This window comes from Tachyglossus aculeatus, chromosome 4 (assembly GCF_015852505.1).
Source record: "Tachyglossus aculeatus isolate mTacAcu1 chromosome 4, mTacAcu1.pri, whole genome shotgun sequence".
In the NCBI taxonomy this organism is placed as follows: domain Eukaryota; kingdom Metazoa; phylum Chordata; class Mammalia; order Monotremata; family Tachyglossidae; genus Tachyglossus; species Tachyglossus aculeatus.
In genome coordinates this window covers 22,026,901-22,054,004 of record NC_052069.1, presented here as the reverse complement: position 1 = coordinate 22,054,004, position 27,104 = coordinate 22,026,901, and the positions used below count along the sequence as shown (strand labels likewise).

The 27,104-nt window shown below is 44.5% G+C and overlaps 1 protein-coding gene across 1 annotated transcript in view; it reads left to right on the top strand.

The window, feature by feature from the left end:
• The window catches only part of ANKRD13C (ankyrin repeat domain 13C), a 100,174-nt gene that overhangs the window by 57,535 nt on the left and 15,535 nt on the right, over positions 1 to 27,104 (top strand). Inside the window, exons 5-9 of the mRNA XM_038744995.1 lie at positions 699 to 744; positions 8,510 to 8,576; positions 14,959 to 15,103; positions 15,923 to 16,054; positions 17,987 to 18,148. Coding sequence (XP_038600923.1) covers positions 699 to 744; positions 8,510 to 8,576; positions 14,959 to 15,103; positions 15,923 to 16,054; positions 17,987 to 18,148 — 552 coding nt within the window. The remainder of the gene's footprint in view (positions 1 to 698; positions 745 to 8,509; positions 8,577 to 14,958; positions 15,104 to 15,922; positions 16,055 to 17,986; positions 18,149 to 27,104) is intronic.

The following is a 27,104-nucleotide window of genomic DNA, read 5'->3' as shown; positions in this document are numbered from 1 at the left end:
TACAGTGAGTAAAATGCACCGTTTTTTTCAAAACCCTACGTCAAGAAAAGCTTGCATTGTACTCATTGTCCATTGTCCATATGCATGGCCGTTCCTTCCATTGTCACTATGCAGATATGCCTACTGCCTCAAAAAGAATGTCCCCTAATTCTGTCATCTCATTCTAGCTCAAATCTACAGGGAAAATCCATGTTCTGGCAGAACTGGATGTACTGTATTAGCACTGTGTTATGAAAATCAATATTAAAGCATGATCCACAAAGGGCTCACAATCTGAGAGTGGGAGGACACACATGTAGAACAGGAAAAATGTAAAATGGAGTTTGTTTCATTCATCATAATTGTGATTTAACTCATGGAAGCTATGGTTCTGCAAGTCTTAAATGATTAAAATCTTTCTAGAAACTCTTAGTGTGTGTGTGTGTGTGTGTATATATGTATATATACATATGAATGTATATATTTTTCCCTGTGGTTGAGTGAAATGAAATAAAGCACCCTGTTCATCCAATTTTTTTTTCAAAATATGACCTAGTTTATAAAACCCCAAACGCCCAAATGCAAAATGAACTTCTTATCACCTACTTACTGCTAGCCTCTTCAGTTAGGAAATTGAATATATTTTAGAATAGTATGAAGCAAATTTAAGATGTTAAATTTGGCACAGTTTGTAACTATATTTATATTTCATTTCTCAGCTAGGTGACTTTTATCTAGAACTTCACTGGGATTTTCAAAGCTGGGGTAAGAAGTATGCTATTTTATTCTTTGATGTGTGCATTTGAAGAATTAATGAGGCAAAAATAAACTGGAGCGGGATCATTTGCATGAGAAATCTCTGAAACTTTTATATAAAGGACCAATATATATTTTCCCTCATTTTACATATGTGATGTAATAATTTATGTTGAAGGCTGATTTTAAACTCTTAAACCTCTCCAGACTCATTTAACAGTGAATATGTTATGACCAATCATGAAGCAAGGTCCTTGCTTCTAAAGATTGAAGCCACTTTCCCCTCTCTTCCTGTTTACACTGGCAAAAGCTATTCACAGAGTGTTTTAAATTCCGGAAAGCCTGTTCCTCAATGAAGGGCAAAGAAAAATGCTCCAAGTAGTGGAATAATGACAGACACAGGAGGAATAACAGGATAAGTAATGTGTTTCGGATTACAGTGGAATATTATTACCCGGACTAATTGGGGTGAGCCTTCTTTGCAGAAGCAGAAGTTGAGATTAGGGAACCTGCAAGGATAGGCAGTCTCTTCAGAGTTGTACTTTCCAAGCGCTTAGTACGGTGCTCTGCACACAGGAAGTGCTCAATAAATACGATTGAATGAATGAGTGAATGAGAGCGAGGTAAAGGTTGTTCTCCAGGGCCTCCTGAGAGGGAAGCCAAAAACGACCTGACCCTGAGACTCTCTCCCTCTCTTCCTCTGAAAAGTGTCCTTTCCTTTCCCCTCTCATCTCTCCCTTCTTCATTGAACTCTGACTCTCCCAGAGGGTCCCTATTGGGAGACCTTGCTTTGTTTCCCTTGGCCTCAGGCCCTAAGGAAGTCGTGTGCCCCACATTCATTCAATCAATTGTATTTATTGAGCGCTTATTATGTGCAGCGCACTGTACTTAAATGCTTGGGAAATGTTTAAGTACACTTGAACACTTCCCAAGTGAACACTTGTACACTTAAGTACACTTAAAGGCTTGCTTCAGTGGCAAGAGCATGGGCTTTGGAGTCAGAGGTCACGGGTTCAAATCCCGGCTCCGCCAATTGTCTGCTGTGTGACTTTGGGCAAGTCATTTAACTTCTCTGGGCCTCAGTTCCCTCATCTGTAAAATGGGGATTGACTGTGAACCCCCCACGGGACAACCTGATCACCTTGTAACCTCCCCAGCGCTTAGAACAGTGCTGCTTTGCACATAGTAAGCACTTAATAAATGTCATCATTATTATTACAAGTCGGCAACATATAGAGACGGTCCCTACCCAACAAAGGGCAGAGTTTGGAGGGGTAGGTGGGTCCTCAAAGGACTGACTACCTGAGTCAGCGAGCTGCGTCAACAGTGTGGCTCGATGAAATGCGGCTGATGGCATTTTGTCTTGCTGCTTTTCAGTGCCCTGTGATACTCTATTGAGTTAGTGCAGCTCCTAAAAGAGCATGTTCCCGTATTTCATCAATATCGTCAGACCTGGGAAGTTACTGTAAACACGATCGTTCCTAGGTGGTTTGTGATTTATTCCGATTTGGTATGTGGTGGAGTGCCCCTTCCCTCACCCGCCTCCTTGAAGGCCGCAGGGTACCCGAACCCAGAGAAGGGTTGGAGCCTGGTGTAGTTTAGAGGAAGCCTGAATCAATCAGTGGTAGTTATTGTGTGCTTATGGTGTGCAAAGCATGTTTCTTGCCTATAACGAGTATACAATCTAGAGGGGGGCAAAGCTCTCAAATAGGGCTGCCTCAGATACCTCGGATGTCCTGCCTACGACTGCGCAGGCGGCCGTGAGAACTGACCTCCAAATTTCCACATCTTTGTCTATTTTTTTCCCCTTTCCCCTTCTTTGCCCCTCAACCCCCTCCAAAGCTCCCACTGTCCAATTTTGCCCATGGACCAAAAAGCTCACCTAGGTGTCAATATAGAAAACTGTCAGCATGAGGTAAAAATCAATCAATCAGTCATATTTATTGAGCGCTTACTGTGTGCAGAGCACTGTACTAAGCGCTTGGGAAGTACAAGTTGGCAACATATAGAGACAGTCCCTACCCAACAGTGGGCTCACAGTCTAAAAGGGGGAGACAGAGAACAAAACCAAAGATATTAACAAAATAAATAAATAGAATAGATATGTACAAGTAAAATAGAGTAATAAATATGTACAAACATATATACATATAAAAAGCATATGAGGGCCTAGCAATATCTGCCACGATGGATCCACGAAGATCTGTGTCTGTCACCAACAAAACCCTTCACCCTGATCAGCCATCCCTGGAGAAACAGCATGGCTCAGTGGAAAGAGCACGGGCTTTGGAGTCAGTGGTCATGGGTTCAAATCCCGGCTCCTTCAATTGCCAGCTGTGTGACTTCGGGCAAGTCACTTAATTTCTCCGTGCCTCAGTTACCTCATCTGTAAAATGGGGATTGACTGTGAGCCCCCCCCGTGGGACAACCTGATCACCTTGTAGCCTCCCCTGCACTTAGAACAGTGCTTTGCACATAGTAAGCACTTAACAAATACCATCATTATTATTATTATTGTTATTTGCCTGCGGCTGATCACATGGGATTGGGCAAGTGTGTGGATGGCTCATCAGAGACCACCACCACTCCTGGAAGAACAGGCCCAGCTCATGTCTAGCCCAACCCTGGACGTGCCCACACCTCAAACAAAAGTCCTGTTCTCTAAGTGGTGGAGGATATTGATTGCTGAATGAGACAGAGTAGTATTTGGTGACTCACTGCTCACCCCAAATGGGGAAGGAACTAAGATGGAGACAGGCCCTAGATGGAACAAACTCATTTGCCCAGCAAGGATCGAGCTTTACAGGCAAACAGTGGGGAAAGAGCCTACCAGTGAATTAAGCGCTCAATACAGTGCTTTGCACACAGTAAGCGCTCAGTAAATATGATTGGATGAATCATCAGTCTTTTCAGCTACGTTTGTTTGTGCTGTCAGTGTCTTCGAAAGGACAGCTGTATGCAGTAGGAAGTGTGGTAGGTTATTGCTTTGACTGAGGAATCCCTCCCCAGCTACTGGCCTCTTCAACCTGCCCCTCCTTTTTATTCTGTGTCATGGTCTGTAATGACTTTCAGAGATCTAAAAGCAAAACGTTGTGATATCCAGGCCAACTGTCTGTCCACTCGGTACTAGTTAAGCAAAATAATTATTATGGTACTATTTAAGTACTTAGTATGTGCCAAGCACAGTTTTCAACGCTGGGATAGATACAAGTTAGGTTGGACACAGTCCCTGTCCCACAAGGGGCCTACACTCTTGATTCTCATTTTAGAGATGAGGTAACTGAGGCACAGAGAGGTGAAGTGACTTGTCCGAGGTCACGCAGCAGACGTGTGGCAGAGCTGGGGTGAGAATTCAGGTCCTTCTGACTTCCAGGCTTGCGCTCTATCCACTAAGCCATGCTGCTCACCGTAAGATCCTCAGAAAAAAAAACAAAAACCTTTGTGGGTGAACCACGTGGCCCACCACTTCGTGATGTGTGGTCATCACCCGTCCTTAATAATTGAACCTGAAGCTAGCCCTGCCTTCTTGTAACCAAAAAGGAAAGGATGCAGCTAGCCATTTAGAAATGACTCGACCTAGGTATCTATGTGGAGACAACTGCTTGCCCTTTTTGGTGTTCTTTCAGAGAGTGAAGGCAATTCAGGGATGCCGTTCTTATGGCTAGTGTGAAGACCATTACTATATGTTGCCAACTTGTACTTCCCAAGGGCTTAGTACAGTGCTCTGCACACAGTAAGCGCTCAGTAAATACGATTGATAGATTTTTGTCTCATTGGAATTCTTAAAGGGCATATGTGTTTAACATTGGGAAGGATAATTATTATGAAATAGTGTAAATCAGACACCAGTCCTGTCCCACACTTTGCTCGCAGCCTAAGTGGTAGGGTGAACAAGTCGCTCGTCCCCATTTTACAAATGAGGAAATTGAGCTTGTGAGACACCCAAAATTACAGAACTGGGACTAGAATCCAGGCCATTGCGGTTTCCACTAGACCATACTACCTCCCTCTCTTGCTTTCTGTCCCTGATGGAGGTAGACTGATAGTATAGTCCCAATCTTATACTTTGAGCAGTGAAACCACAGAGGCTTGGCCCGTTATTGAGTGGAGAGACGAGAGTAAAACTAAGTCTGATGATTCTCAAGGCTTCTGACTAACATGACTTTATCCACTCTGTGTCCAGAGGTGAAGTAGTGAATTGTGACCCAAATTTATGGCATAAATGAAAATTATTTTCTGAGGCGTAGGGGGTGCCCAGCTCCAAGGGAGACACAGCCTCAACAGCTGTTTGATAGTTGCCCAGGCAGAGTCTGACATGACCTTGGGGTTCACAATCATGTTTGAAAAGACCCACAATGATAACTTTCTGGACTGTTAGTTCTTTGAAGCCTGCCTCCCCCTCTTAAAATCCCTGCCTCCTTTACAACTCCATTGCTCAAAAATAAGTCAATAAATAAAAACTCTTCCTTGAGGTAAGACTTATAAAGCGCTGTATTGCTCTAAGCCCATTTAAAAAATTGCTCCCCCTTTTAGACTGTGAGCCCACTGTTGGGTAGGGACTGTCTCTATGTGATGCCAATTTGTACTTCCCAAGCGCTTAGTACAGTGCTCTGCACATAGTAAGCGCTCAATAAATACGATTGATTGATTGATTGATTGATTGCTTGGAGAAGCTAATTCATAGATGATGCAGACTTGGGGCAGTGGTAATATTAAATAACAAGGTTCTAAAATGCTCTCTAACCCTCCACAATTAAAAGTGTGTGCTTGCTGTCCACTTCCACTTTGGAAAATTCCAAATGGAATATTTGAGGAAAAAAGGGATGTTAGACTTTCCCTTGCCACATGATGGTGGATGTCAAGTCAGTCAGTCTATCAAATTTATTGAGTGCTTACTATGTGCAGGGCACTGTACTAAGCTCTTGGGAGAGTACATATAACAGTAAACACACACTCCCTGCCCCCGACAAACTTACAGTCTGGAGGGGGAGACAGACACTAATATAAATGTCAAGAACAGCAATCATCACCCAGTTCTTCTAGGAGTCTTGTTTCACTGTCAGAGATATAATATTGCCCTCGAAGGGCTCGTTAACAGTATTTCGAATTCCCTCACTGGTCTGTCAAAAAAAAATAAAAAACCGAAAAGATTTGTATCCAGTTTCTCTAATTCAGCAAGCAGAAAAGATGGAGGAAACAGGCTGGGCCGAGTAGTCTGAAAAAGGGGTGCAGAAGGATTTAGAAGCTACTTAAATTCTAAATGTATATTACCCTGTGGTTTGGTTATAAATGAATCTTGCTTTTTAGTCAGTTTATGGTCAAAATTAAGTTAATTAAGGAAATGTATAAGCTGAATGCCTCTTGGTTCATGCTGATACAAGTACCAAAGCAGAGATCTCAGCAGGATTAGAGTCAAGGAAAGGAAGAATTCTGGTCAGGCCTACTGGTTCCCAAATCATTACCCAGAAATGGCCCATTTCAGCAGTAGCTGCCTGAGAAAAGATGTACGGAAAAAGTTAGTATTTGGAGTTTCTCATTTTTCCGACTGAGGTGAGTGGTTCCTGCTGTTTCCCATTTAGGGACTAAATGTTTTTTGGCCACTTGAATTAACATACTCTACTGGAAATCTATTTCCCAGGATGCCAAAGTGAACACTTCTCAGTTATGTAAAGAATAGTTAAACATAGATACAGTATGAGTAATTCCTCATCCAGCAAGTGTTATCATGGAAGATTCCCTCAGAAAGTGGTGCCTTTTATCAGTTATCCTCAACCATCTAATTAGGTTAGAGCCACGCAGAGAAGCAGCGTGGCTCAGTGGAAAGAGCATGGGCTTTGGAGTCAGAGGTCATGGGTTCGAATCCTGACTCACCCACATGTCTGCTGTGTGACCTTGGGCAAGTCATTTAACTTCTCTGGGCCTCAGTTCCGTCATCTGTAAAATGGGGATTAAGACTGTGAGCCCCACCTGATCACCCCCAGCGCTTAGAATAGTGCCTTGCACATAGTAAGCGCTTAACAAATACCATCATTCTTATTATTTTTTTTTCCATTCAGTTATCCTTTAATAGAAAAGTAGCAGTTTAATAAAAAAAAATGAAATAACTTTTGATCTCTGAAAGGAATTTCAGCTTTCTAATTAGGTAATTTCTGAAATCATTATTTTCCTTGTTCACAAAAGTTTCCTTCTCCAGAGCATAAAAAAATCCAAATGTTTTCAGATACACTTCTTAAATGAGGTGGGTAGAACCCCTGAAAAATTGCATATTGGCCCCGGTAGTTGGTATTCCATTTAGAGGTAAGTGGTTTAGGATTGTTCTATTATCACAGTTGTGGAAACAAAATAAAATGCAGTGGGTTCAGGAAGCATTTAGCAAAATTTAGGGATGAGAGGTTTCAGTAGGTTAACTGTGGGAAAAGTTCATGATGTTGGGATGGTATAACCAACATTCCTCTCCTTGCACTCTCCCAAACATTTAGTACAGTGCTCTGCATGAGGTAAGCATTCAGTAAGTACCATTGATTGAATGATTATGCAACCCTAACTATTAAGAGGGTGTCGAGGGCAACCATCACACATCCCGAGAGCTTACCTCAGGCTAGCACTGTACTGAGCATTTGGGATAGTACAGTGTGGTAGAGTTGGTAGACATTATTCGTCCCGTCAGGGAGTTTACTATGTAGTGGAGAAACTTGCAGTCACACGTCCTTTATCATCATCAATCGTATTTATTGAGCGCTTACTATGTGCAGAGCACTGTACCAAGCGCTTGGGAAGTACAAATTGGCAACATATAGAGACAGTCCCTACCCAACAGTGGGCTCACAGTCTAAAAGGGGGAGACAGAGAACAAAACCAAACATACTAACAAAATAAAAAATAAAAAAACAAAATAAAATAAATAGAGCCCCTTTAGCTTTAGAGCCCCGTCAGGGGCAGTAATAATAGTATACACTTAATACAGTTATTATGTGCCAAGCACTGTTCTAAGTACTGGGACAGATACAATGCAGTCAGATCCAGAAGTGGCTCCTGTTCTGTATGGGGCTCACTGAACTGGGTCCAGTATGACAATGGGCAGGGTAATGGTAATAACAGTGTTTGAGCGCCCATTGGGTGCGGTGCACTATAGAAAACACTTGGGGAAAGTGCAGCAGAAACACCCTTCCTGCCTACAAGGAACTTAGGTTCTCCCAGGGAAGACAGACATAAAAATGATTTTTATTAGAATAAATAGGCCTTGAAGTCAAACATACGTTTATACGTAAGTAGTGAGGGATGATGATATCTGACCATTTTGTAAAAGGACATGTTTTCAAATAAGCCCACCAGCTTTAACATCACCTGCTCAGGTCTTGATTTATGTAAAAGTGTCCCCACTTGGAATTTCATTGACTGAATTATATTAATGAAGCATCCACAGTACTTTTAATTATTTGCAGGAAATCGACAAAGTTGTCCTTGATTTGAAAGATGTTGAGGTTTTCTTTCTTCAGTTCAGACTAGCAGGAGCTGATTGGTACATTTCTTCTGTAAAGCTAATTTTATGTCTTCCAGGTTTTAGAGATTCCAAACGCTTTCATATTTCTCTTTGGGTTCAGAACCACAGCATTCCTCAGATTTAAAACCTGCTTTCAAAAGAGATGTTGACAGGATCAAAGACTTGTGAAATACTTAGTAATATGTATTTACTTTCAGTTTTCCAAGTTGCATAAGTGCTTGCCATGTCTTTCAATACCCTAGTAATACTTACCTTTTTCCCTTACAAATGCAGTGCCTTTACTTTCCCGAATTCTGCCTTCGGATGCGTGTAAAATATACAAGCAAGGTATAAATATCAGGTAAGCCTGATTTATTTTTGTTACTGAGTTGTGGGAAGCTCTGACAGATCTGGAGCCAGTTAATCCCAGTTTACTGCCTGCTTCTTTAAAAAGTGGATGGGGTCCTGCCAACAATCTCCTTTGGGACTTGGGGTTAGTAGCGTTCAACATCCTTTTTGGAAATCCCTACCTCCTGGAACGCCTACAAGAGCGTTCAAGGCACGCGCTCTTGTAAATGCTGGGAGAACAGGTGATGATGGAGTCCCTTGATCATGAATGGCGAAGGCACAGGAACCGAGTGTGTTGTCAGTGGTTTGTGTATTCTTCTGTCATATTAGCCGGCAGCCGACAGATGCTGTGTCTCAATCCAGGTCTTCTGGTTCCCAAAGCAGCATTCATTCATTCATTCATATTTACTGAGCGCTTACTGTGTGCAGAGCACTGTACTAAGCGCTTGGGAAGTACAATATTTTCCACTGGTCCGACAGTGGGGTTTAGGAAGTACAAGTAGTCCAACTGACAGGTGTTAAGTAGCGTGGGTAGTGGATAGAGCATGGGCCTGGGAAAATGGCTTCTGATTCCACTTGCCTGCTGTGTGACCTTGGGCAAGTCACTTCTCTTCTCCGTGCCTCAGTTACGTCATCTGTAAAATGGGGAATGAGACTGAGAGCCCCATGTGGGACATGGGCTCTGTCCAAACAATTTTGCTTGTATCCACCCCAGCACTTAGTACAGGGCCTGGCACCCAGTACGTGCTTAACAAATACCACATGTATTATTAAGTAGTGCTGCATTTTCACCTCTTGAAAACATGGTAGCTTCCCGGGAGAGCAACAGTGTTGTCAGCTGGGGAAGTGTTAATTGACAATAGGTTTGCTGAATCAGGTTCAGCACTACTGAATTTGCTGGGTTTGTAGATTAACTGTTGGGGACATTGTGGTTTAAACAATCATCTGGAAATAACATATTGACAATACCCCTTTAAACCGTGCTTAGTAAAGTGCTTTGCACGCAGTAAGTGCCCAGTAAATATGATTGATTTTTCCGGGAGTTGTACAAGTGACCTTGAATGTTGTACGGTAAAAGGTGATTGGTGTCTATTAGTCATGGGAAAAAGGAGCCCTTTGCTGCAGTTGCAAACAGTAGGTCATAGGAAGCACGCAGATATTTTTTAGAGCTCTTTTAAATTTGTCTAAGGAAAAAAAACTCCTGTTAAAGTGTAACTTAGTCTCCTGGTGAGTCATTCCTGTCACTTTACTTATCTGTTTTGAAGCTAAAAGAAGTAAAATATTAACAGTTTACCACTATAAGACTAGCCCACCAGGTAACCATTACTGAAGGGGCCCCATAGGATATCCTGGCTTAGGACAGATCCTGGTTTATTAAAGTGACCCACTGACCCGACGTGGCAGGGTGGTCCATCCCAATATAACCTGGTAGACACACACTTTTCCAGCAAAGGCTTGGACTTTTTCTAGCTCAGGAAATACGAACTCCCAGGTGCTTCCCAAACTCCTGCCCTAAGTTCCCAGTCCATCAAAGAGTCCTGCATGATGAGCAGGTTCCTCCCTTCTTCAGATGCCAGTCTGTGGGAAGGCTTTCTCAAAGGAAATTACTCTTGTGATGGTGTAAAGAGTACTGCCTTCAATGTCACTTGATGAGAGTGTGGGGGAACCCTTTCCTTGATAGATCTTTGTTTTGATGCTAGATGGCTGAACCTTCTCCCTGAGCAGTTTCAGGTATGACCAGATTGTCCAGCCTGGAGTGATGCAGGCTTAGTGTGGGCATTATTCTTCAACTGGCATGCCATGTGCCCAGTGTCCACCGAACCACTGGTAACGTGTACCTCAGCTTGTCTAGCAAAAATTATACTTGTTAGATATAAATGATGCACTCATTCTTTCTCCACTCATCCTTTTTCCTAATGCTCTGCCTCCCTCCAATGGCTCTGTACTTTTCTGACCCTTGGGGTCCTTTCTTGCACTTGTACGTGTGGGTGTTTTATGTCTGTGTCTGTGTATGCACACCACCTTCTGGGTATTTTCCAGTTGGTGTCTGCCTCTGTCTGATTTTACATGTTTCTGTGTCTGCATGTAGGTATGAAAGAGTGTGTGTGTGTGTGTGTGGTGTATGTTGCGCAGTATGGATATGAATTTTGTTCATTTGTATTTATGGAAAGCTTACTGTGTGCAGAGCACTGTACTAAGGGCTTAGGGGAGTACAAAATAACAAACAGTCACATTCCGTGCCCACAATGAGCTTACTGTCTAGATGGTGAGGTAGACATTAATATAAATAATATAAATATAAATTATAAATAATATATAAATCTGCGCATCAGGCAGAAACTCCTCACCCTGGGCTTCAAGGCTCTCCATCACCTCGCCCCCTCCTACCTCACCTCCCTTCTCTCCTTCTACTGCCCAGCCCGCACCCTCCGCTCCTCCACCACTAATCTCCTCACTGTACCTCGCTCTCGCCTGTCCCGCCATCGACCCCCGGCCCACGTCATCCCCCGGGCCTGGAATGCCCTCCCTCTGCCCATCCGCCAAGCTAGCTCTCTTCCTCCCTTCAAGGCCCTCCTGAGAGCTCGCCTCCTCCAGGAGGCCTTCCCAGATTGAGCCCCTTCTTTCCTCTCCCCCTCGTCCCCCTCTCCATCCCCCCGCCTTACCGCCTTCCCCTCCCCACAGCACCTGTATATATGTATATATGGTTGTACATATTTATTACTCTGTTTATTTATTTATTTATTTATTTTACTTGTACATTTCTATCCTACTTATTTTATTTTGTTGGTATGTTTGGTTCTGTTCTCTGTCTCCCCCTTTTAGACTGTGAGCCCACTATCGGGTAGGGACTGTCTCTATGTGATGCCAATTTGTACTTCCCAAGCGCTTAGTACAGTGCTCTGCACATAGTAAGCGCTCAATAAATACGATTGATTGATTGATTGATTGATAAATAAAGTTATGCAAATAAGTGCTGTGAGATTGGGAGGAGGGATCAATCAATCAATCAATCGTATTTATTGAGCGCTTACTATGTGCAGAGCACTGTACTAAGTGCTTGGGAAGTACAAATTGGCAACACATAGAGACAGTCCCTACTCAACAGTGGGCTCACAGTCTAAAAGGGGGAGACAGAGAACAGAACCAAACATACCAACAAAATAAAATAAATAGGATAGAAATGTACAAGTAAAATAAATAAATAAATAAATAAATAGAGTAATAAATATGTACAACCATAGGGATGAATAAAGGGAACAAGTCAAGGTGGTGCAGAAGGGAGTTGGAGCAGACGAAAGGAGGGCTTAATCAGGGAAGGCCTCTTGGAGGAGATGTGCCTTCAATAGGGCTTTGAAGAGCGGGGAGAATAACTTTCTGTCGGATTTGAGGAGGGATTTGAGGAGGGAGGCCGTTCCAGGCCGGAGGCAGGATGTGGGTGAGGGGTCGTCGGCGAGATAGATGAGAAGAGTTTGCATTAGTAGTGAGAAGGTTAGCATTAGAGGAGCCAAGTGTGTGGGTTGTAGTAGGAGAGTAGCGAGGGGAGGTAGGAGAGGGCAATGTAATTGAGTACTTCGTAGCTGGTGGTGAGGAGTTTTTGTTTGATGTGGAGGTGGATGGGCAACCACTGGAGTTTCTTGAGGAGTGGGGGAAAATGTCCTCGGCAGCGGAGTGAAATATGGACTGGAGTGGGCTGAGACAGGAGACTGGGAGGTCAGCAAGGAGGCTGATACGGCAATTAAGGCGGTATAGGAATTTGTGAGTGGGTAGACAACTGTGGATGAGAGGGTGTATGTGAGTGGATCTGTGTTTTGAAGGGAAAGTGATGTCTGAGTATTTGTTGGTGTATGAACACATGGGTTTCCGACAGCTGTCTGGCCCACTGGGTTTTTGTAGTTCCGACAGAGATTGACCCAGAAACTTGGTCATTAGACTTCAGGCTCAGCGGCATCTGCTGCTTCTGGAGTTGAGCCCTTCCTTACCCGATTACACCCTCACAGACCCTGGCTGCCTCCCCACCAGCTCCAGCCTAACTGCCTTATTGAGAATCAGTCCCTGAGCGTGGAATGGGAGAGAGGCCCAAGGAATCAATCACTCAATGCTATTCACTCATTCATTCATTTAATCGTATTTTTGAAAGCTTACTATGTGCAGAGCACTGTACGAAGCACTTGTGAGAGTACAGTACAACAGAAATGGCAGAGGCCTAAGTTTCTGGAGGAGTAAGGAGTTACAAAGAGTTGCAGATAGGGAAGATCCTGTAATGTTCTTGTCCTGATATCTTCTCTTTTTGATCTTCCATAGAGGTGGCCAGGGCACATGTGGAAATGTACCACACCAACCAGGCAGATGCCAGAGAACCAGTCAGCAAGCCAGATTAGCATTATGTATATATAATAATAATAATAATTAATGGCATTTATTAAGCGCTTACTATGTGCAAAGCACTGTTCTAAGCGCTGGGGAGGTTACAAGGTGATTAGGTTGTCCCACGGGGGGCTCACAGTCTTAATCCCCATTTTACAATTGAGGTAACTGAGGCGCAGAGAAGTTAAGTGACTTGCCCAAAGTCACACAGCTGACAGTTGGCAGAGCTGGGATTTGAACCCATGACTTCTGACTCCAAAGTCCATGTTCTTTCCACTGAGACATGCAGCTTCTCAGCAAAAAAAAAAGCAACAAAATTAAAATGGGACAGTAATATGTTGATTTTTTTGTGGGGTGGGGGCTATGCCTCTTGAATGTTTTAGAGCATCAAGTGCTTAGAACTCTGCATGCACAAACAGTTGATAGATATATTTTCACTTGATGCTTACCCCCAGTAATGATATCAACATTAAAGTTTGTGGCTGATCCCATCAAAAAGAAAATAAACCGTGATAGTTTTGCTTCCTCGAGTTCAGTGTCATAATGTAGTTTAATGGGCATATCTCCTTTTCTGTTGGATTGTGTGTTACAGAGAGAATGGTTTGTTCTGTGGTTATCTTAGATTGACTGTAAGAGCAGTTTGGAGAAAATCCAACAAAATTAACTATGCGAGATTAACTATGTGGCCTCTCCCAACTCGTATCCAGTACATCAGAATTTTTCTCTAGGAGTTGCTGAAAGCCACTTTCATGCAATTCTCAGAAAGCTGAGGGAAACAATTCCTGCTAGCTCTGAGCTCTGTTCTCCCATCTGATGCTCTCTGGAGCATCACAACCCCTTGGGAAATTATCCATTTCCACCCCCCTCCCTTCGAGACAATTAATACTCTTCAGGGACAGTGTAGGGATCCCAGGCATCGTGGGGGTAAAACCCACTACTTGCCTTGCCCCAGCCACCACTTTCTAGGGCACTCTTCCCTCCGTCTGGCTTGTCTGCCCAAGAATCCACATCTTATCCTGCCTGACAAATGGGATGGGGGTGAGAGTGTGGAAAGTTACACTCCCCTTCCCTTCTAAATTCAAACCTTGGGCCCTGGGGTGGTCTTTGATGGCCCCTTATTTCCAGGCTTTTTGTCTCCTATAGGATGGTGCAAAAGAGATTCTCCTCCAATTGCCCCATACCAGGAAGCAGACTGTTCCAGCTGGCACTTGAACCTTTCCTCCTTTCATGTGTTGAAGACTTCTTTATATATCCTAATAACAGGAAATATCAGACTCTGCAATGCTTAGCCAAAAGAGGATGAACCCAACTTTAGGGAATTTTGAGACACTTGGTAACCATTTTAATAAATAGTTCACAGCAAATCCCTGACAGCCCGGACAGAGCCCTATTGTGCTAACTTTTGTACACTGTCCTGAAGGTAATCTCTTTGGGCTGGCATCCGGCATTTTGTAATGGTAATTAAAATGCTTCTGCTATTCTGGAGGGTTAAAAGGGTTTTCTTTTGGGGGTGCGGGGGTGGATGTGTGTGGGGGTGTGCCTGCCTTGTTCCTGAATAGAAAAGTGTCCATTTCTAACAACCCACTCACAGGTTGGAAACCACCGCTGTAGAAATCTGATTAAAACTGAATTAGTTGGGCCTTAGGCAAGTTAATATGGAAAGTTAACCAGACTTTTTGTAACTTTCTGAACTCACCTCAAATTAGGCATCTTGAGTCCTCTGGGTTGACTCTATACTGTGTACTATCATGCTAAAGAAAGGCCATTCATAGAAAAGACATCATTGCAAATCGCGTAGCCTGAAAAGTCAAATACAAAGATGCCAAACCCCCGTGCTTTTCTTTTTGTAAAATATCATAGCAAATGATGTGAAATGTAAAATGTTTTCATAAAAACAGGATGAGGAAAATGGGCTCTGAAATGAAGTGTTTTGTAAAGGTGGAACAAACGAAGGCAATACATTTGAATTATAGTCTTTTCCGAAATACCTGTTTTTTAATGATCTGTAAATCCTAATCCATTTTTCCCAGGCTTGACACAACTCTCATAGATTTTACCGACATGAAGTGCCAACGAGGGGACTTAAGCTTCATTTTCAATGGGGATGCTGCACCCTCTGAATCTTTTGTAGTGTTAGACAACGAACAAAAAGTTTACCAGCGAATTCATCACGAGGTGAGTAACTGTCCACTGAAATAAACCGGAGCTCTTCCTGAGGAAAATCAGTTGTTAGTGAGGAGGTAAATTTCCTGGCTGTCAGTCTCCCTCCCCAAGTCAGACTCAAGGGGCTGGAACTGTTTAATTATATGAGCCTCACCCCTTAGGCATCTGGTGGGCTGCATGGCCTTTCCCCATCCCTACAGCATGAGCCAGTGGCACTTATTGAGCGTTTACTGCGTAGAGAGCACTGGATTAAGTCCTTGGGGGAGTACGATACAATAGAGTAGGTAGACACGATCCCTGCCCACATTCAGGTTACAGGCTAGAGCCAGGAAAGGCATATGGGCAGGCAGACAGAGGGAAAATAACTTGGCCTGGAACCCGTCCCCCCACTAAGGATCTTCTGGAGAAAAGGTGCTGTAGGTCTGAGGGTCTCTACGACACCCACCCGCTCTCACAGTGGAATAGAGGAAGGTGGCACACTACCCAAAAATCCTGGACACCGAAACTCTCAGCACTGCGAGGGCTTGCGCTAAACCCCTCCTCGCTTGCTGCTTGGCACGGCTCCCAGAAGATTCCAGAAGCAATGCCAGAAGCCCGCATTTCCCCATCTCTCTTCCAGCGTCACTTCTGAATGGATTTGGGAGCCAGAAAAGGGCGCCGAGGCTGGTCTGCCAGGAACCCTGGAGGGAGTTGTGGGCTACCTCTGGTGACCCCTTGGGCTGTGGCCTGGGCCCCATGAGCCTGTAGTTGAACCATTCTGTTCCGCAAGGTAACTGTTGCCCATATGCCACCTGTGCTGTCTCACCATTTCAAGACTTCGTTTTCTTCCAGGAATCAGAGATGGAAACAGAGGAAGAGGTTGACATTTTGATGAGCAGTGATATTTATTCAGCAACTTTATCAACCAAATCAATTACTTTCACACGTGCCCAAACAGGATGGCTTTTCCGGGAAGACAAAACAGTATGTCCTCATTGAGCCTTTGGGATGCTTGGGTACTACAGATGATCAGAATCCTTTCCCGTGCCTCAGGTCAGATGCCGGCTAGGGAAGGGTCAATGAGAGCTAGACAGAGAGGGTGGAGGAGAGAAGGGAACGGTGTCCGTTCCTGATAGGATTCGAGTCAGAGAGATTCCTCCTGTCCACTGCCTTTGCCGTGACCGCGGCAGGATGTCTACGTGGTTCTAATCCTGTTTACCACGTGGCCGGCAATAAGCAGAAGTGACATCAGGCATTTGCTGTCTCTCAGCTGAGTCCCAGGGGTGGTTGCACTGGAGTTGTCTTTCTTGTGCTCCATTCTGTTGCCTTCCACAAGGTTCCTAATTGTCCCCTACAATGCTTGTTCCGTACATGTTGCCAACCAATTCTGAAAGGCCATCTTCTGTAGAATCCCAGTAAGGATTTCTCCACCACAAAATGGGAGAGACCTAGATCCGTTTAATTCCACCCAGGTCTGGACTGCTACCGAATTTGTAGATAGAAGTATGTAGATCCCCAGCCTTTGAGGTCAAAGCAAATCTGATGGAGCAGACCGGGTCCCATAAGGCACTTTTTCTGTTTGAGGATTTGGCGGTGGGAAGCTGGAGTGCAGGTGCGTTGGCTCTGCGTATGCCCAGGGCTGTTGGGACTGCAACTCCCAGGAGTTCTTCGAGGGGGACGGCACTTCCCTGGCAGTGTTTCCAAAAGTGGGTCTGGGCCCCCTTTTAGTCTGGCTTGCAGCTTAATTGCTGTGGCCTGGAGACAGTGACCAAGTTAGGCTGGGTTGGGGCGGGTCCTTGGATCTCTAGTCTGCACGGAGCCCTGGGCAGTTAGAAGGAGGAGTAGGAGGCTCAGGCACACTGTCAGCGGCTTTGACCTTCAAGGAGCTGAACTAGCCAGGTTAAGTTTTAAAAATTAGCACGGAGTTGAGAATGTGTACAAAATTAGGCCATGGCAAATAGTAGGGCTTGGTGATCTAGGAGATGGTGTTATGAGGGAAGAGGAAACGGGAGTTGCAGTTTTTCATCAGTGCCGTCCACAGTTGTTTTCTGACGTCCAAGCATAGGTGCCAACTGTGAGAGATTTTTCTGGGCAAGGGGTTGAAGTCAATTTTTCACCCCCCTCATCTTTTTAAAGCTAAACTCCCCATACTGTTCATCCCAGGTTTTTGGAGAGCGAGCTCCCCAGTGGAGCTGAAAACAACAAAATATTTCCGAGCGGGGCTGGAAACACTCCAAATTGGCTCTTCCTGGCCTAACTCTTGGAAGCCTGCTCGCTGCTCCCAGGTTTACTCCACCGTCTTCAAAGCCCCATTTCTTTTTCCTCCCACATTCAAAATGAGAAGTTGGCACCTATGCCAGGGCTGGCCGTGCTTGAGCTAAAGTGAGTCCCTAGAATGCAGCCAGGGCACCACCTCCAAAGCCAAGCCTGCAGCAACTCATTTTCCCTGGCCTAAGTGGTTCCAGGGTGGATGACAGCAAGTCAAGATAACACCACCAAACAAGATAACTGTAGCCATCAGTTCTGAGGAGCTTAAAGTCTCTAAAGACAATATCTAATTAATCGTCAGACATTCATGAGAGGCATGGAGAGGTCAGAGATGTTGGTTTTCCATCGTTAATGTCCTTTAAAATGCTCCCAGTTGCTTGAAGGTAAATTCTAAATGAATAGCAAGAGGTAATTTTATCTTGATTTTCCTGTCAATTGGGATTCGCTGAGGGCTAATTTGTTTCTTTCGTTTTCCCTTCTTGCCGTTCCCATAGAAAAAGAGTAAATCCAATGACGTTAGATTAAAAGGAATACTTACTAATGCTGCCTTAATCCGAGAGAACCCGAAAAGAATGTCCGTGTGATTGTTTTGTTTATTTTTAAGATGGTTTGTGATTTATTATTTTGAAATATTTAATTTTGTTTTAGGAAAGAGTAGGAAACTTTTTGGCGGACTTTTACCTGGTAAATGGACTCGTTTTAGAATCAAGGAAAAGAAGAGAACATCTCAGTGAAGAAGATATTCTTCGAAATAAGGCCATCATGGAGAGTTTGAGTAAAGGTGGAAACTTAATGGAACAGAATTTTGAGGTATAATCAAAATGCAGATTTTTTGAAATTACACCAATTTTAAACAATATTGCGGTAGTGGAGCAGCCTTATCAACTTCATTGTTGGTGTTTAGTATGGCTTATAAAATAATCAGCCTCATCTTCAATTCTACTGGATAAAAAGAATTGTGGATCACTTTTAGTGACCACTTTTCCCTCTGTTTTCTCTGTAATTCTTTAATCTTGTTAGACTTGGCATACAAAATGAAAATGAACTAAAATGTGATCACATTTTTAATTCTTCAGGTTTTGTTGATGGATTGTGTGCATGAGTATGTTCCATTAGTCTAAAGTAGGGTTTGGAGTTTGGGGGCTAATTTTCAGGTTTATGTAATGGAGACTGTGAGCCCGTTGTTGGGTAGGGACCATCTCCATATGTTGCCAACTTGTATTTCCCAAGCGCTTAGTACAGTGCTCTGCACACAGTAAGCGCTCAATAAATATGATTGAATGAATGAATGAATCAGGTTTAAATTTCAAAAACTCCAGGCATTAATTCATATGTGTAATTCACACCCAAGGGTGTGTGAGTAGTCAGTGTTCTTTGGCAACCCTTCTTTCTGATATCTGCAAGTGATCACGAAGTGCTAAATGAGTGATGAAAATCACAGTGTTCTGAGAGGCTTGTTTGGTGGGTCCGTCCAGAATTTAACATCTCTATTTTGGTTTTGAGGGTAGGCCTCCGAATTGTAGTGAGACTATTCATGACACTCATCTGAGAGGTAGTTAAAAACCGCAGACACGTGGAGTGGGGAGAAGAGAAGTGCCTTTGGAAAAAAAGACAAATGCAAGTCTTTCAGAACTCCCTCCCCCCTCTATTAACGACAGGACAGACAGATCGCCACCATCCCCACCTTCAAAGCCTTATTCAGATCACATCTCCACCAAGAGCCTTCCCCGATTTAAGCCCTCTTTTCCCCTATTCCCTTTCCCTTATAATAATAATGATAGCATTTATTAAGTGCTTACTATGTGCAAAACACTGTTCTAAGCGCTGGGGAGGTTACAAGATGATCAGGTTGTCCCATGGGGGTCTCACGGTCTTAATCACCATTTTCCAGATGAGATAACTGAGGCACAGAGAAGTTAAGTGACTTGCCCAAAGTCACACAGATGGCAATTGGCAGAGCCGGGTTTTGAACCCATGACCTCTGACTCCAAAGCCCGGGCTCTTTCCACTGAGCCACGCTGCCTTATGTGTCACCTCTGCACTTAGATGAGTACCCTTTAAGAACTTGATATCCACCCGCCCTCAACCCTACAGCAACTTTATACATATCTGTAATTTATATTAAAGTCGGTCTCCGTCTCTAGACTGTAAGCTCGCTATGGGAAAGGAACATGCCTACCAACACTGTATAGTACTCCCCCAAGCAGTTAGTACTCTTCACTACAGTAAGCGCTCAGATACCATCGACTAATCTATCTCTGTATAAACTTAACAATATAAAAATAAAATGTAAATGTGGGGATTTAGGCCTAATTAAAAATATTTGGGGGTGAAGAATTTGGGTTAAATCCTGTCAGCCCCCTCCGCCCCCCCCCCGCCCCGCCTCCAATCCTTATCCTATTATAGATTGACCAACATTAATTGTAAAAATTTTTGGCTAAGTCAGGAGTTGAATCTGCCTGGGTTATGGATATTCTTCTTTCCAAGGAGCCCATTCTCTCGTTAAAACTCTGGAGGATCCGAAACCATATCCTGGGGAGCTTTGTAGGGGGTGGGCAGGGCAGCTCAAATGCTCTCTGCTCTCGGTCTCTCACTGTCGACTCCACCCCCTCCACCCCCTCCCTCACGCGGTTCTCCTGGCTTGGAAATCCCTCCGTCCCCCACATAAGGCAGACCAAAACTCTCCTCACATTTGAATCCCTCCTAAAATCCCACATCCTCCAGCAAACTTTTCCCCAGTATCTTAATCCACATCATTCGTTTATCCAAATCTAACACTTATGAACATCATCCTCTGCACTCGTGCCTATTTATCTTGACAGTGTTTTGCATATTTTTATTTTCGGTCCTCCATTAGAGTTTAACTTTTTTTGGGTGAGGGATGTGCCTCTGTACTTCCCAAGCACATAGCATAGTGCAGCGCACTTAGTGGGTGCTGCGCTGCTGCTACTACTGCAATTTGGAAGTAGGCCAGTGCCAACTTCCCTGGGGAGTGATGGCCTGGGCCACCCCCTCGCGCTTAGTACAGTGCTCTGCACACAGTAAGCGCTCAATAAATACGATTGGATGAATGAATCCCCACCCCCCCGGCCTTACCTCCTTCCCCTCCCCACAACACCTGTATATGTTTGTACGTATTTATTACTCTATTTATTTTACTTGTACATATTCTATTTATTTTATTTTGTTAATATGTTTTGTTCTCTGTCTCCCCCTTCTAGACTGTGAGCCCACTGTTGGGTAGGGACTGTCTCTATATGTTGCCAAATTGTACTTCCCAAGCGCTTAGTACAGTGCTCTGCACACAGTAAGCGCTCAATAAATACGATTAAATGAAATGAAAATGACTCCTAAAAGGGTCACCACTATGCCCCTGGCCAGCAACGCGAGCCTGCCAACTCCACTCCAGGGAAATTGGGTTTGTGGCTTGGCAAAATAGACACCACTGTTGTTTTTAGCGGGACCCTTTAAATGACTCTCAGCCTTGGTGTCGGTGGCTTGACCGCAGTAGCCCTAGTTGTCCCTTTGCCGCGGAGTGACCTTCTCCCGTGTTCATCCGCAGAGCATTCACCGCACACCAGCTGTAGGCTAGTTCGATTTTGGCGGAGAGAGATGGCTGCCAGCTAGAGTACAGAGGAGCCAAAGAGCCGTTACCTTCGTGGGCCGCCTCCCGAAATGCAAGGGACCTTTCTCGACCACCTCAGCTTTCTGTCGGACCCGGGCTGCCCCACGTGTCCCTGGGCTTGGGGACTTGAGCTCAAGCACTTCGTAGCAGCAGGGCCTTCCCTGAGCCCGCTGGCTCGCTAAAGAAATGGATGACTAGAACGGCGCCGACTGTGGGAAGGGAGGCTGTGCTCTGCAAGTCTTTCCAGTCCAGTTAACAAAGCCTGAGAAGCGGAATCTGGATTTCAGTACAGGAGCCACTTATATCACTAGGTTTTCAGTGTAAAATACGTACCGAGAGAGATATCTAAACATAGAGAAGCAGCGTGGTGGCTCAGTGGAAAGAGCATGGCCTTGGGAGTCAGAGGTCATAGATTCTAATCCCGGCTCCGCCACTAATCGGCTGTGTGACATGGGGCAAGGCACTTAACTTCTCTGGGCCCCAGTTACCTCATCTGTAAAATGGGGATTAAGATTGTGAGCCCCACGTGGGACAACCTGATCACCTTGTATCCCGGCAGCGTTTAGAACAGTGCTTTGCACGAAGTAAGCACTTAACAAATACCATCATTATTATTATAGAAATATATAGATAGAGGGAAAGAGAGAGGTTGGGGTGCGGGGGAGGAGAGCACATTTTGTCCTTCACATTTGAAGAAAGCATGTTTCCTTAAAACACTTCCTTTACGCGCCTTGCTTTCGATTTCCCAATTTTAGCAGTCGTATGGGCATCCTGCTAGTGCTCATTCCCTTCACGTTCCCCACCCAGAGTAGCTGCATTCAGTGTTAGGAGACCGATTACAATCCAGAGCTTCATTGTTCGCGACCTTTGCTTGTCATTTGATACCGCGTATGGCCCACCAGTGACCCTGAAACTCGTCAAGGAGCCAGATGGGGACCCTGTGCGTGGTCTAGGACTCAAAGCCGCAGAGAAGGTCGGACAACACCACGGCTCTGTCGACTCGTAGTTTGGTCTGGAGCCACCACACTCTATTTCAGTGTCCATAAGATGCGTTAGCGTTCTTGATTTGGCTTTCTACTTCCTGTCTTCGTCTCTATCGTTGGTCACTAATCAGCTATTAAATAGCAGAATCCTGTGGCAACTTTTAGCTCTGTATTGCCAATATGAATTTTGGGCTGGATATATGGCTTCCCTGGCGCAGGCCTCGATTTTCTAAAGACTTACTGGCAGTCTGTAATACCTGACTGATTCAGTAAAGCAGTTTAAAATAAATTGCATGTCGTCTTGGGTGTGGGCTTCTAGAACGCAGCATCTGTATAACGTAATTCTAGAAATTACGCAGGTAACGTGGAGGCAGCAAATGTTGCTTTTTTTCTGTCATTCAAGAAAACCAGAAACAACATGGCCTAGTACATAGGCCATGGGCCTGGGAGCAAGAAGTTCCTGGGTTCTGTTCCCAATTCTGCCACTCGTCTGCTGCGTGACTCTGGGCAAGTCATTTAACTTCTGTGGGCCTCAGTTTCCCTCATCTATAAAGGAGGGATTAAAACTGTGAGCCCCTTGTGGGACATGGACTGTGTCCAACCTTATTAGTTTGTATCTATGTCAGCCTGGCACATAGCAAGTGCTTAACTAATATCATTAAAAAAACAAATACCATAAAAACAAAACAAAATACTTCCAAGATAAATATGAAATAGCAAATCAACTCATTTTGGTCTTTCTCAGTTGATCAGCAGCTGAAGACCAAGTTTAATTATGACTAACGAGCTTAATCGCATCTTTTAACTGTAAACATAGTGCGTGTTTCATGTTGGGCAAAGATTTAGCAATTCTTAGCAATAAGAATAACTATCCAGGAGTTCCTAGTGACCATGATTTGGGCATTTTGTTTCTTTTCAGTCCTCAGAAGGGAGATTTCCATTACAGTTTGTAGAAAGAAGAACGTTGTGTGTCTCACTAAAATGCTTTTAGAGTTTTTTGTTTTTGGTGGTGAGATAAATTTGATCATGAAGACTTTTGGAGTTTAATATTAAACCCAGATAAAAACATTGTGAGCTGCCAAAAATGCAAAACCTATGGAAAACCTATGGAAAGTATGTAGTTCTAAAGGGTAATACACTTTTCTGATATTCAGAACATGTCAAATGTAGTTTTTCAACTTCCCATCGCTAAAATTATGGCACGGTAATTGGTGGAGAAGCAGTTCTTTGCTAAATATCTGATCTGTACTTCCTAACAATTGTGTCTCTGAAAAAGGGAAAAATCAGGAAATGTGATTGATACTCAGAGCCAAATAAAAGTTAACAAGAAGTCTAGAAGTAATTTTAAGTGTGTGCTGTGTGTTAAGTAATCAGTCACTTTTATATGAGAAGCAGCGTGGCTCATTGGAAAGAGCACGGGCTTTGGAATCAGAGGTCATGGGTTCAAATCCCAGCTCCGCCAATTGTCAGCTGTGTGACTTTGGGCAAGTCACTTAACTTCTCTGAGCCTCAGTTACCTCATCTGTAAAATGGGGATGAAGACTGTGAGCCCCCCGTGGGACAACCTGATCACCTTGTAATCTCCCCAGCGCTTAGAACAGTGCTTTGCACATAGTAAGCGCTTAATAAATGCTATCATTATTATTATTATTATTATTGAACACTTGTTGTTTGCAGAGCACTGTGTACCGAGCACTTGAGAAGCAGCGTGGGCTAGTGGATAGAGCAGGAGCCTGGGAGCCAGAGGGTCCTAGTCTCTTAAGTCACTTCACTTCGTGCTTCGGTTTTTTTCATTTGTATAATGAAGATTAAGACTGTTAGCCCCACATGCGACACGGACCGTGTCCAACCTGGTTAGCTTCTGTCTACTCCAGCACTTAGTACAGTGTCTGGCATGTAGTAAGTGCTTAACAAATACTATTAAGAAAAAAAAAAACCAGTTCTCATCATCCCTGCTCTCCAGGAGCTGCTGAGATAATTTGAAGTAAACGGAGTAGATGGTGTCCCTGTCCCACATGGACTTCCAGTCTAAATGGGGTTAACCAGACCTGGAGAAAGAGCCTCTTGTGAAAACTTCGCAGGCTTTTTCACCGGAATGAGGAACCGTAAAATACCGGACACCTTAAAATGAGTGTAATTATTACTGGTATTAAGCAGCATGAATATTTGCTTCCCCCCCAAATTTCCCAGATGATGCCAAATGGGGTGTCAAACCACACACAACTGATTTACTCTTGTAGAGGTTCAGAGCTTCAGATGTGTAGATACTTAGTTTGCTTGAAGTCATGACATTGAACCCAAGACCTGAGCAGAAGTAAAGAGATGCGCGGCAGCTTCCTAGAGCCCGGTGAGGAGAGGTGGAGAGGGTTTCTGCTTGTGCAGGCTTCCTGGGCCGGGGCCCACCTCATGGGCCTTCCCTCCCTCCCCAACACTTTGTCCTCAGTTGTGCTCCCTCCAGTCAACTACCTGGCTGCCCTGATTCTGCAGAGCACCTGTGGACATGGGTAGCGGCCAGAGGCAGGAGGTGCCTTTGGCATCAAGGGGTCTGCAAGCAGCAACACACAGCTCTTTGGGACAGTTGACACAGGTGCCCCACTGAAGCCCTGAGGGGATGGGAGTTTCTGGCCTAAATTGCAGAGACAGACTCTCCAGCTGGCGACTTGGAAGTGTGGTTGGAGAAAGGGGAGGGAAAGAAAGCAAATAGAAGGAGAGGGAAGGAGCCAGAATGTTTTGTGAGGAGTTAAAGAATGGCTGGTGGGAGCAGGGGGCAACAGAGATTGAGAGTGTTGGGGTGAGGAAGATTGTGGTGTTTAAGTGCTGCAGAGACTCACAGTCTGAGGAGGAAGGAGAACAGGTATTGAGTCATCATCATCATCATCATCATCAATCGTATTTATTGAGCGCTTACTATGTGCAGAGCACTGTACTAAGCACTTGGGAAGTACAAATTGGCAACATATAGAGACAGTCCCTACCCAGCAGTGGGCTCACAGTCTAAAAGGGGGAGACAGAGAACAAAACCAAACATACTAACAAAATAAAATTAATAGAATAGATATGTACAAATAAATAAATAGAGTAAAAAAATATGTACAAACATATATACATATATACAGGTGCTGCGGGGAAGGGAGGGAGGTAAGATGGGGGGATGGAGAGGGGGACGAGGGGGAGAGGAAGGAAGGGGCTCAGTCTGGGAAGGCCTCCTGGAGGAGGTGAGCTCTCAGCAGGGCCTTGAAGGGAGGAAGAGAGCTAGCTTGGCGGATGGGCAGAGGGAGGGCATTCCAGGCCCGGGGGATGACGTGGGCCGGGGGTCGATGGCGGGACAGGCGAGAGTGAGGTACGGTCCCCATTTTACCGATGAGGTAACTGAGGCCCAGAGAAGTTGATTTATTCAACCAAGCTTATTGAGCGGTAAGCATGTACCAAGCGCTCGGGAGAGTACAATATAACAATAAACAGACACATTCCCTGCTCACAACGAGCTAATGTCACACAGCAGAAAATGGCCGAACAGATGAGTAGCGGAGCTGGGATTAGAACCCAGGTCCTCTGACTCCCAAGCCTGTGCTCTTTCCACTAGGCCACTCTGCTTCATCACGGGTAGATATGTGTACAGGTTGCGGTGGGTGGTTGCGTCTTTTCTGGAGGAAAAAAATAACAGTGGGCCAGTTTGTTTTCAGGTTGTGGTGAGGGTGGGGAGATGAGGCAAAGGGCTGCTGAGGGGTGGGACAAATGCCCAGTCCGATTTAGCACTGGGGCAGGAATTAGCATTTGAGTGGCGCTGGGCACGCTGGCATTTTTCAGTCCCAATTCAGAGCTCACAGCAGTTGTTTTCCAGCAGAATTACCCTTGGCATTAATAGTGAACTCAGGCTCCCTTTCTTAGCCCAAGGGGCAGTGGTTCTGGGTTTCCACACAGCCTTTCCTCCCAAAGGTAGCCCACCCAACCCTATTCCACAGAATGGGTTGGAGGAGTTAGAGAAGAAAGGGGCTCCCTTGCTCTGGGGACCATCAGAAACAGAGGCCTAAACTGGCAATTTTCCGCTCTTCCCTGCAGGCCTGCCGTTCAGAACATCGAACTGGGGGCAGGTGCAATTATACATGCACTTGTGACTTAAAAAAAGTTTGAAGACACAGCTCTCTATTCAGTACTGAGCATATCTTCTCTCAGCATTTTAGTGTTTTATAGCATTTGTGGAGTGCTAGCATCTTCTTTTCTTCTGGATCAGACGGAGCAATATTAGAGTGTAAGCTCTTTTTGGGCAGGGAGGACTTTTTATTTTGTGTTTTGCGACTACCAAATGTAGTTCATTGCACCCAAAGAGTGCTTAGTAAATGCTACTTCTGCTAGTACCTCCGTTTCAGTTAGATCTACTTTACCAGGTCTAAATTTCTAGAAAAGCACCTAATTACTATTCAGGGCCTATTGAGTGGAAAGAGCATGGGTGTAAGAGTCAGAGGTCATTGATTCTAATTCCGGCTCAGCCACTTGGCTGCTTTGTGACAGTGGGCAAGTCACTTCATTTCTCTGTGCTTGTTTCATCTGTAAAATGGGAATCAAACCCTATCCTCTCCTACTTAGATTGTGTTTTCAACCTGCTTATCTTGTACTTACCCCAGTACTTACTAGAGTTCTTGGCACATAGTAAGCGCTTAGTAAATACCATTAAAAAAAAGGAAGAATCGGTTCTCCTTAAGTGTGGATGACATGTTCTTGCATAGTCTGGAGGGGTGGAAATCTCCGGCTGGGATACGCTGTGATGGTGCACAACAGCGTCCTTTATCCAGAGGACTCACAGCAGAACAATGCGCCCCAGTTTCCCATTCCACCCTGAAACGCAGAGTGTTAAGTGGCATTCTGACAGACCTGGGTGTAATCAGTAGTAGTAGTAGCAGTAATAGTAGTAGCAGCAACAATTATATCTATTGTGCGCCTACTCAGTGCAGTGGGTTGTGCTTCCAGTCAACATTTGAGTTTGCTGGTGTCATTATCTCCAAAGCCCAGCAGGAAGGGAGTTCTGGGAGAATAAGCGTGTTGGGTGGGTGTATGTGTGTTGGGGGAGCACTCCCAGCCTGAACCCTTTTAAAACTAGGATTTCATATTGCACATTCATTTCCTGGAACTGGCAACAGAAAACAGGGCCGATTTCTTCAGC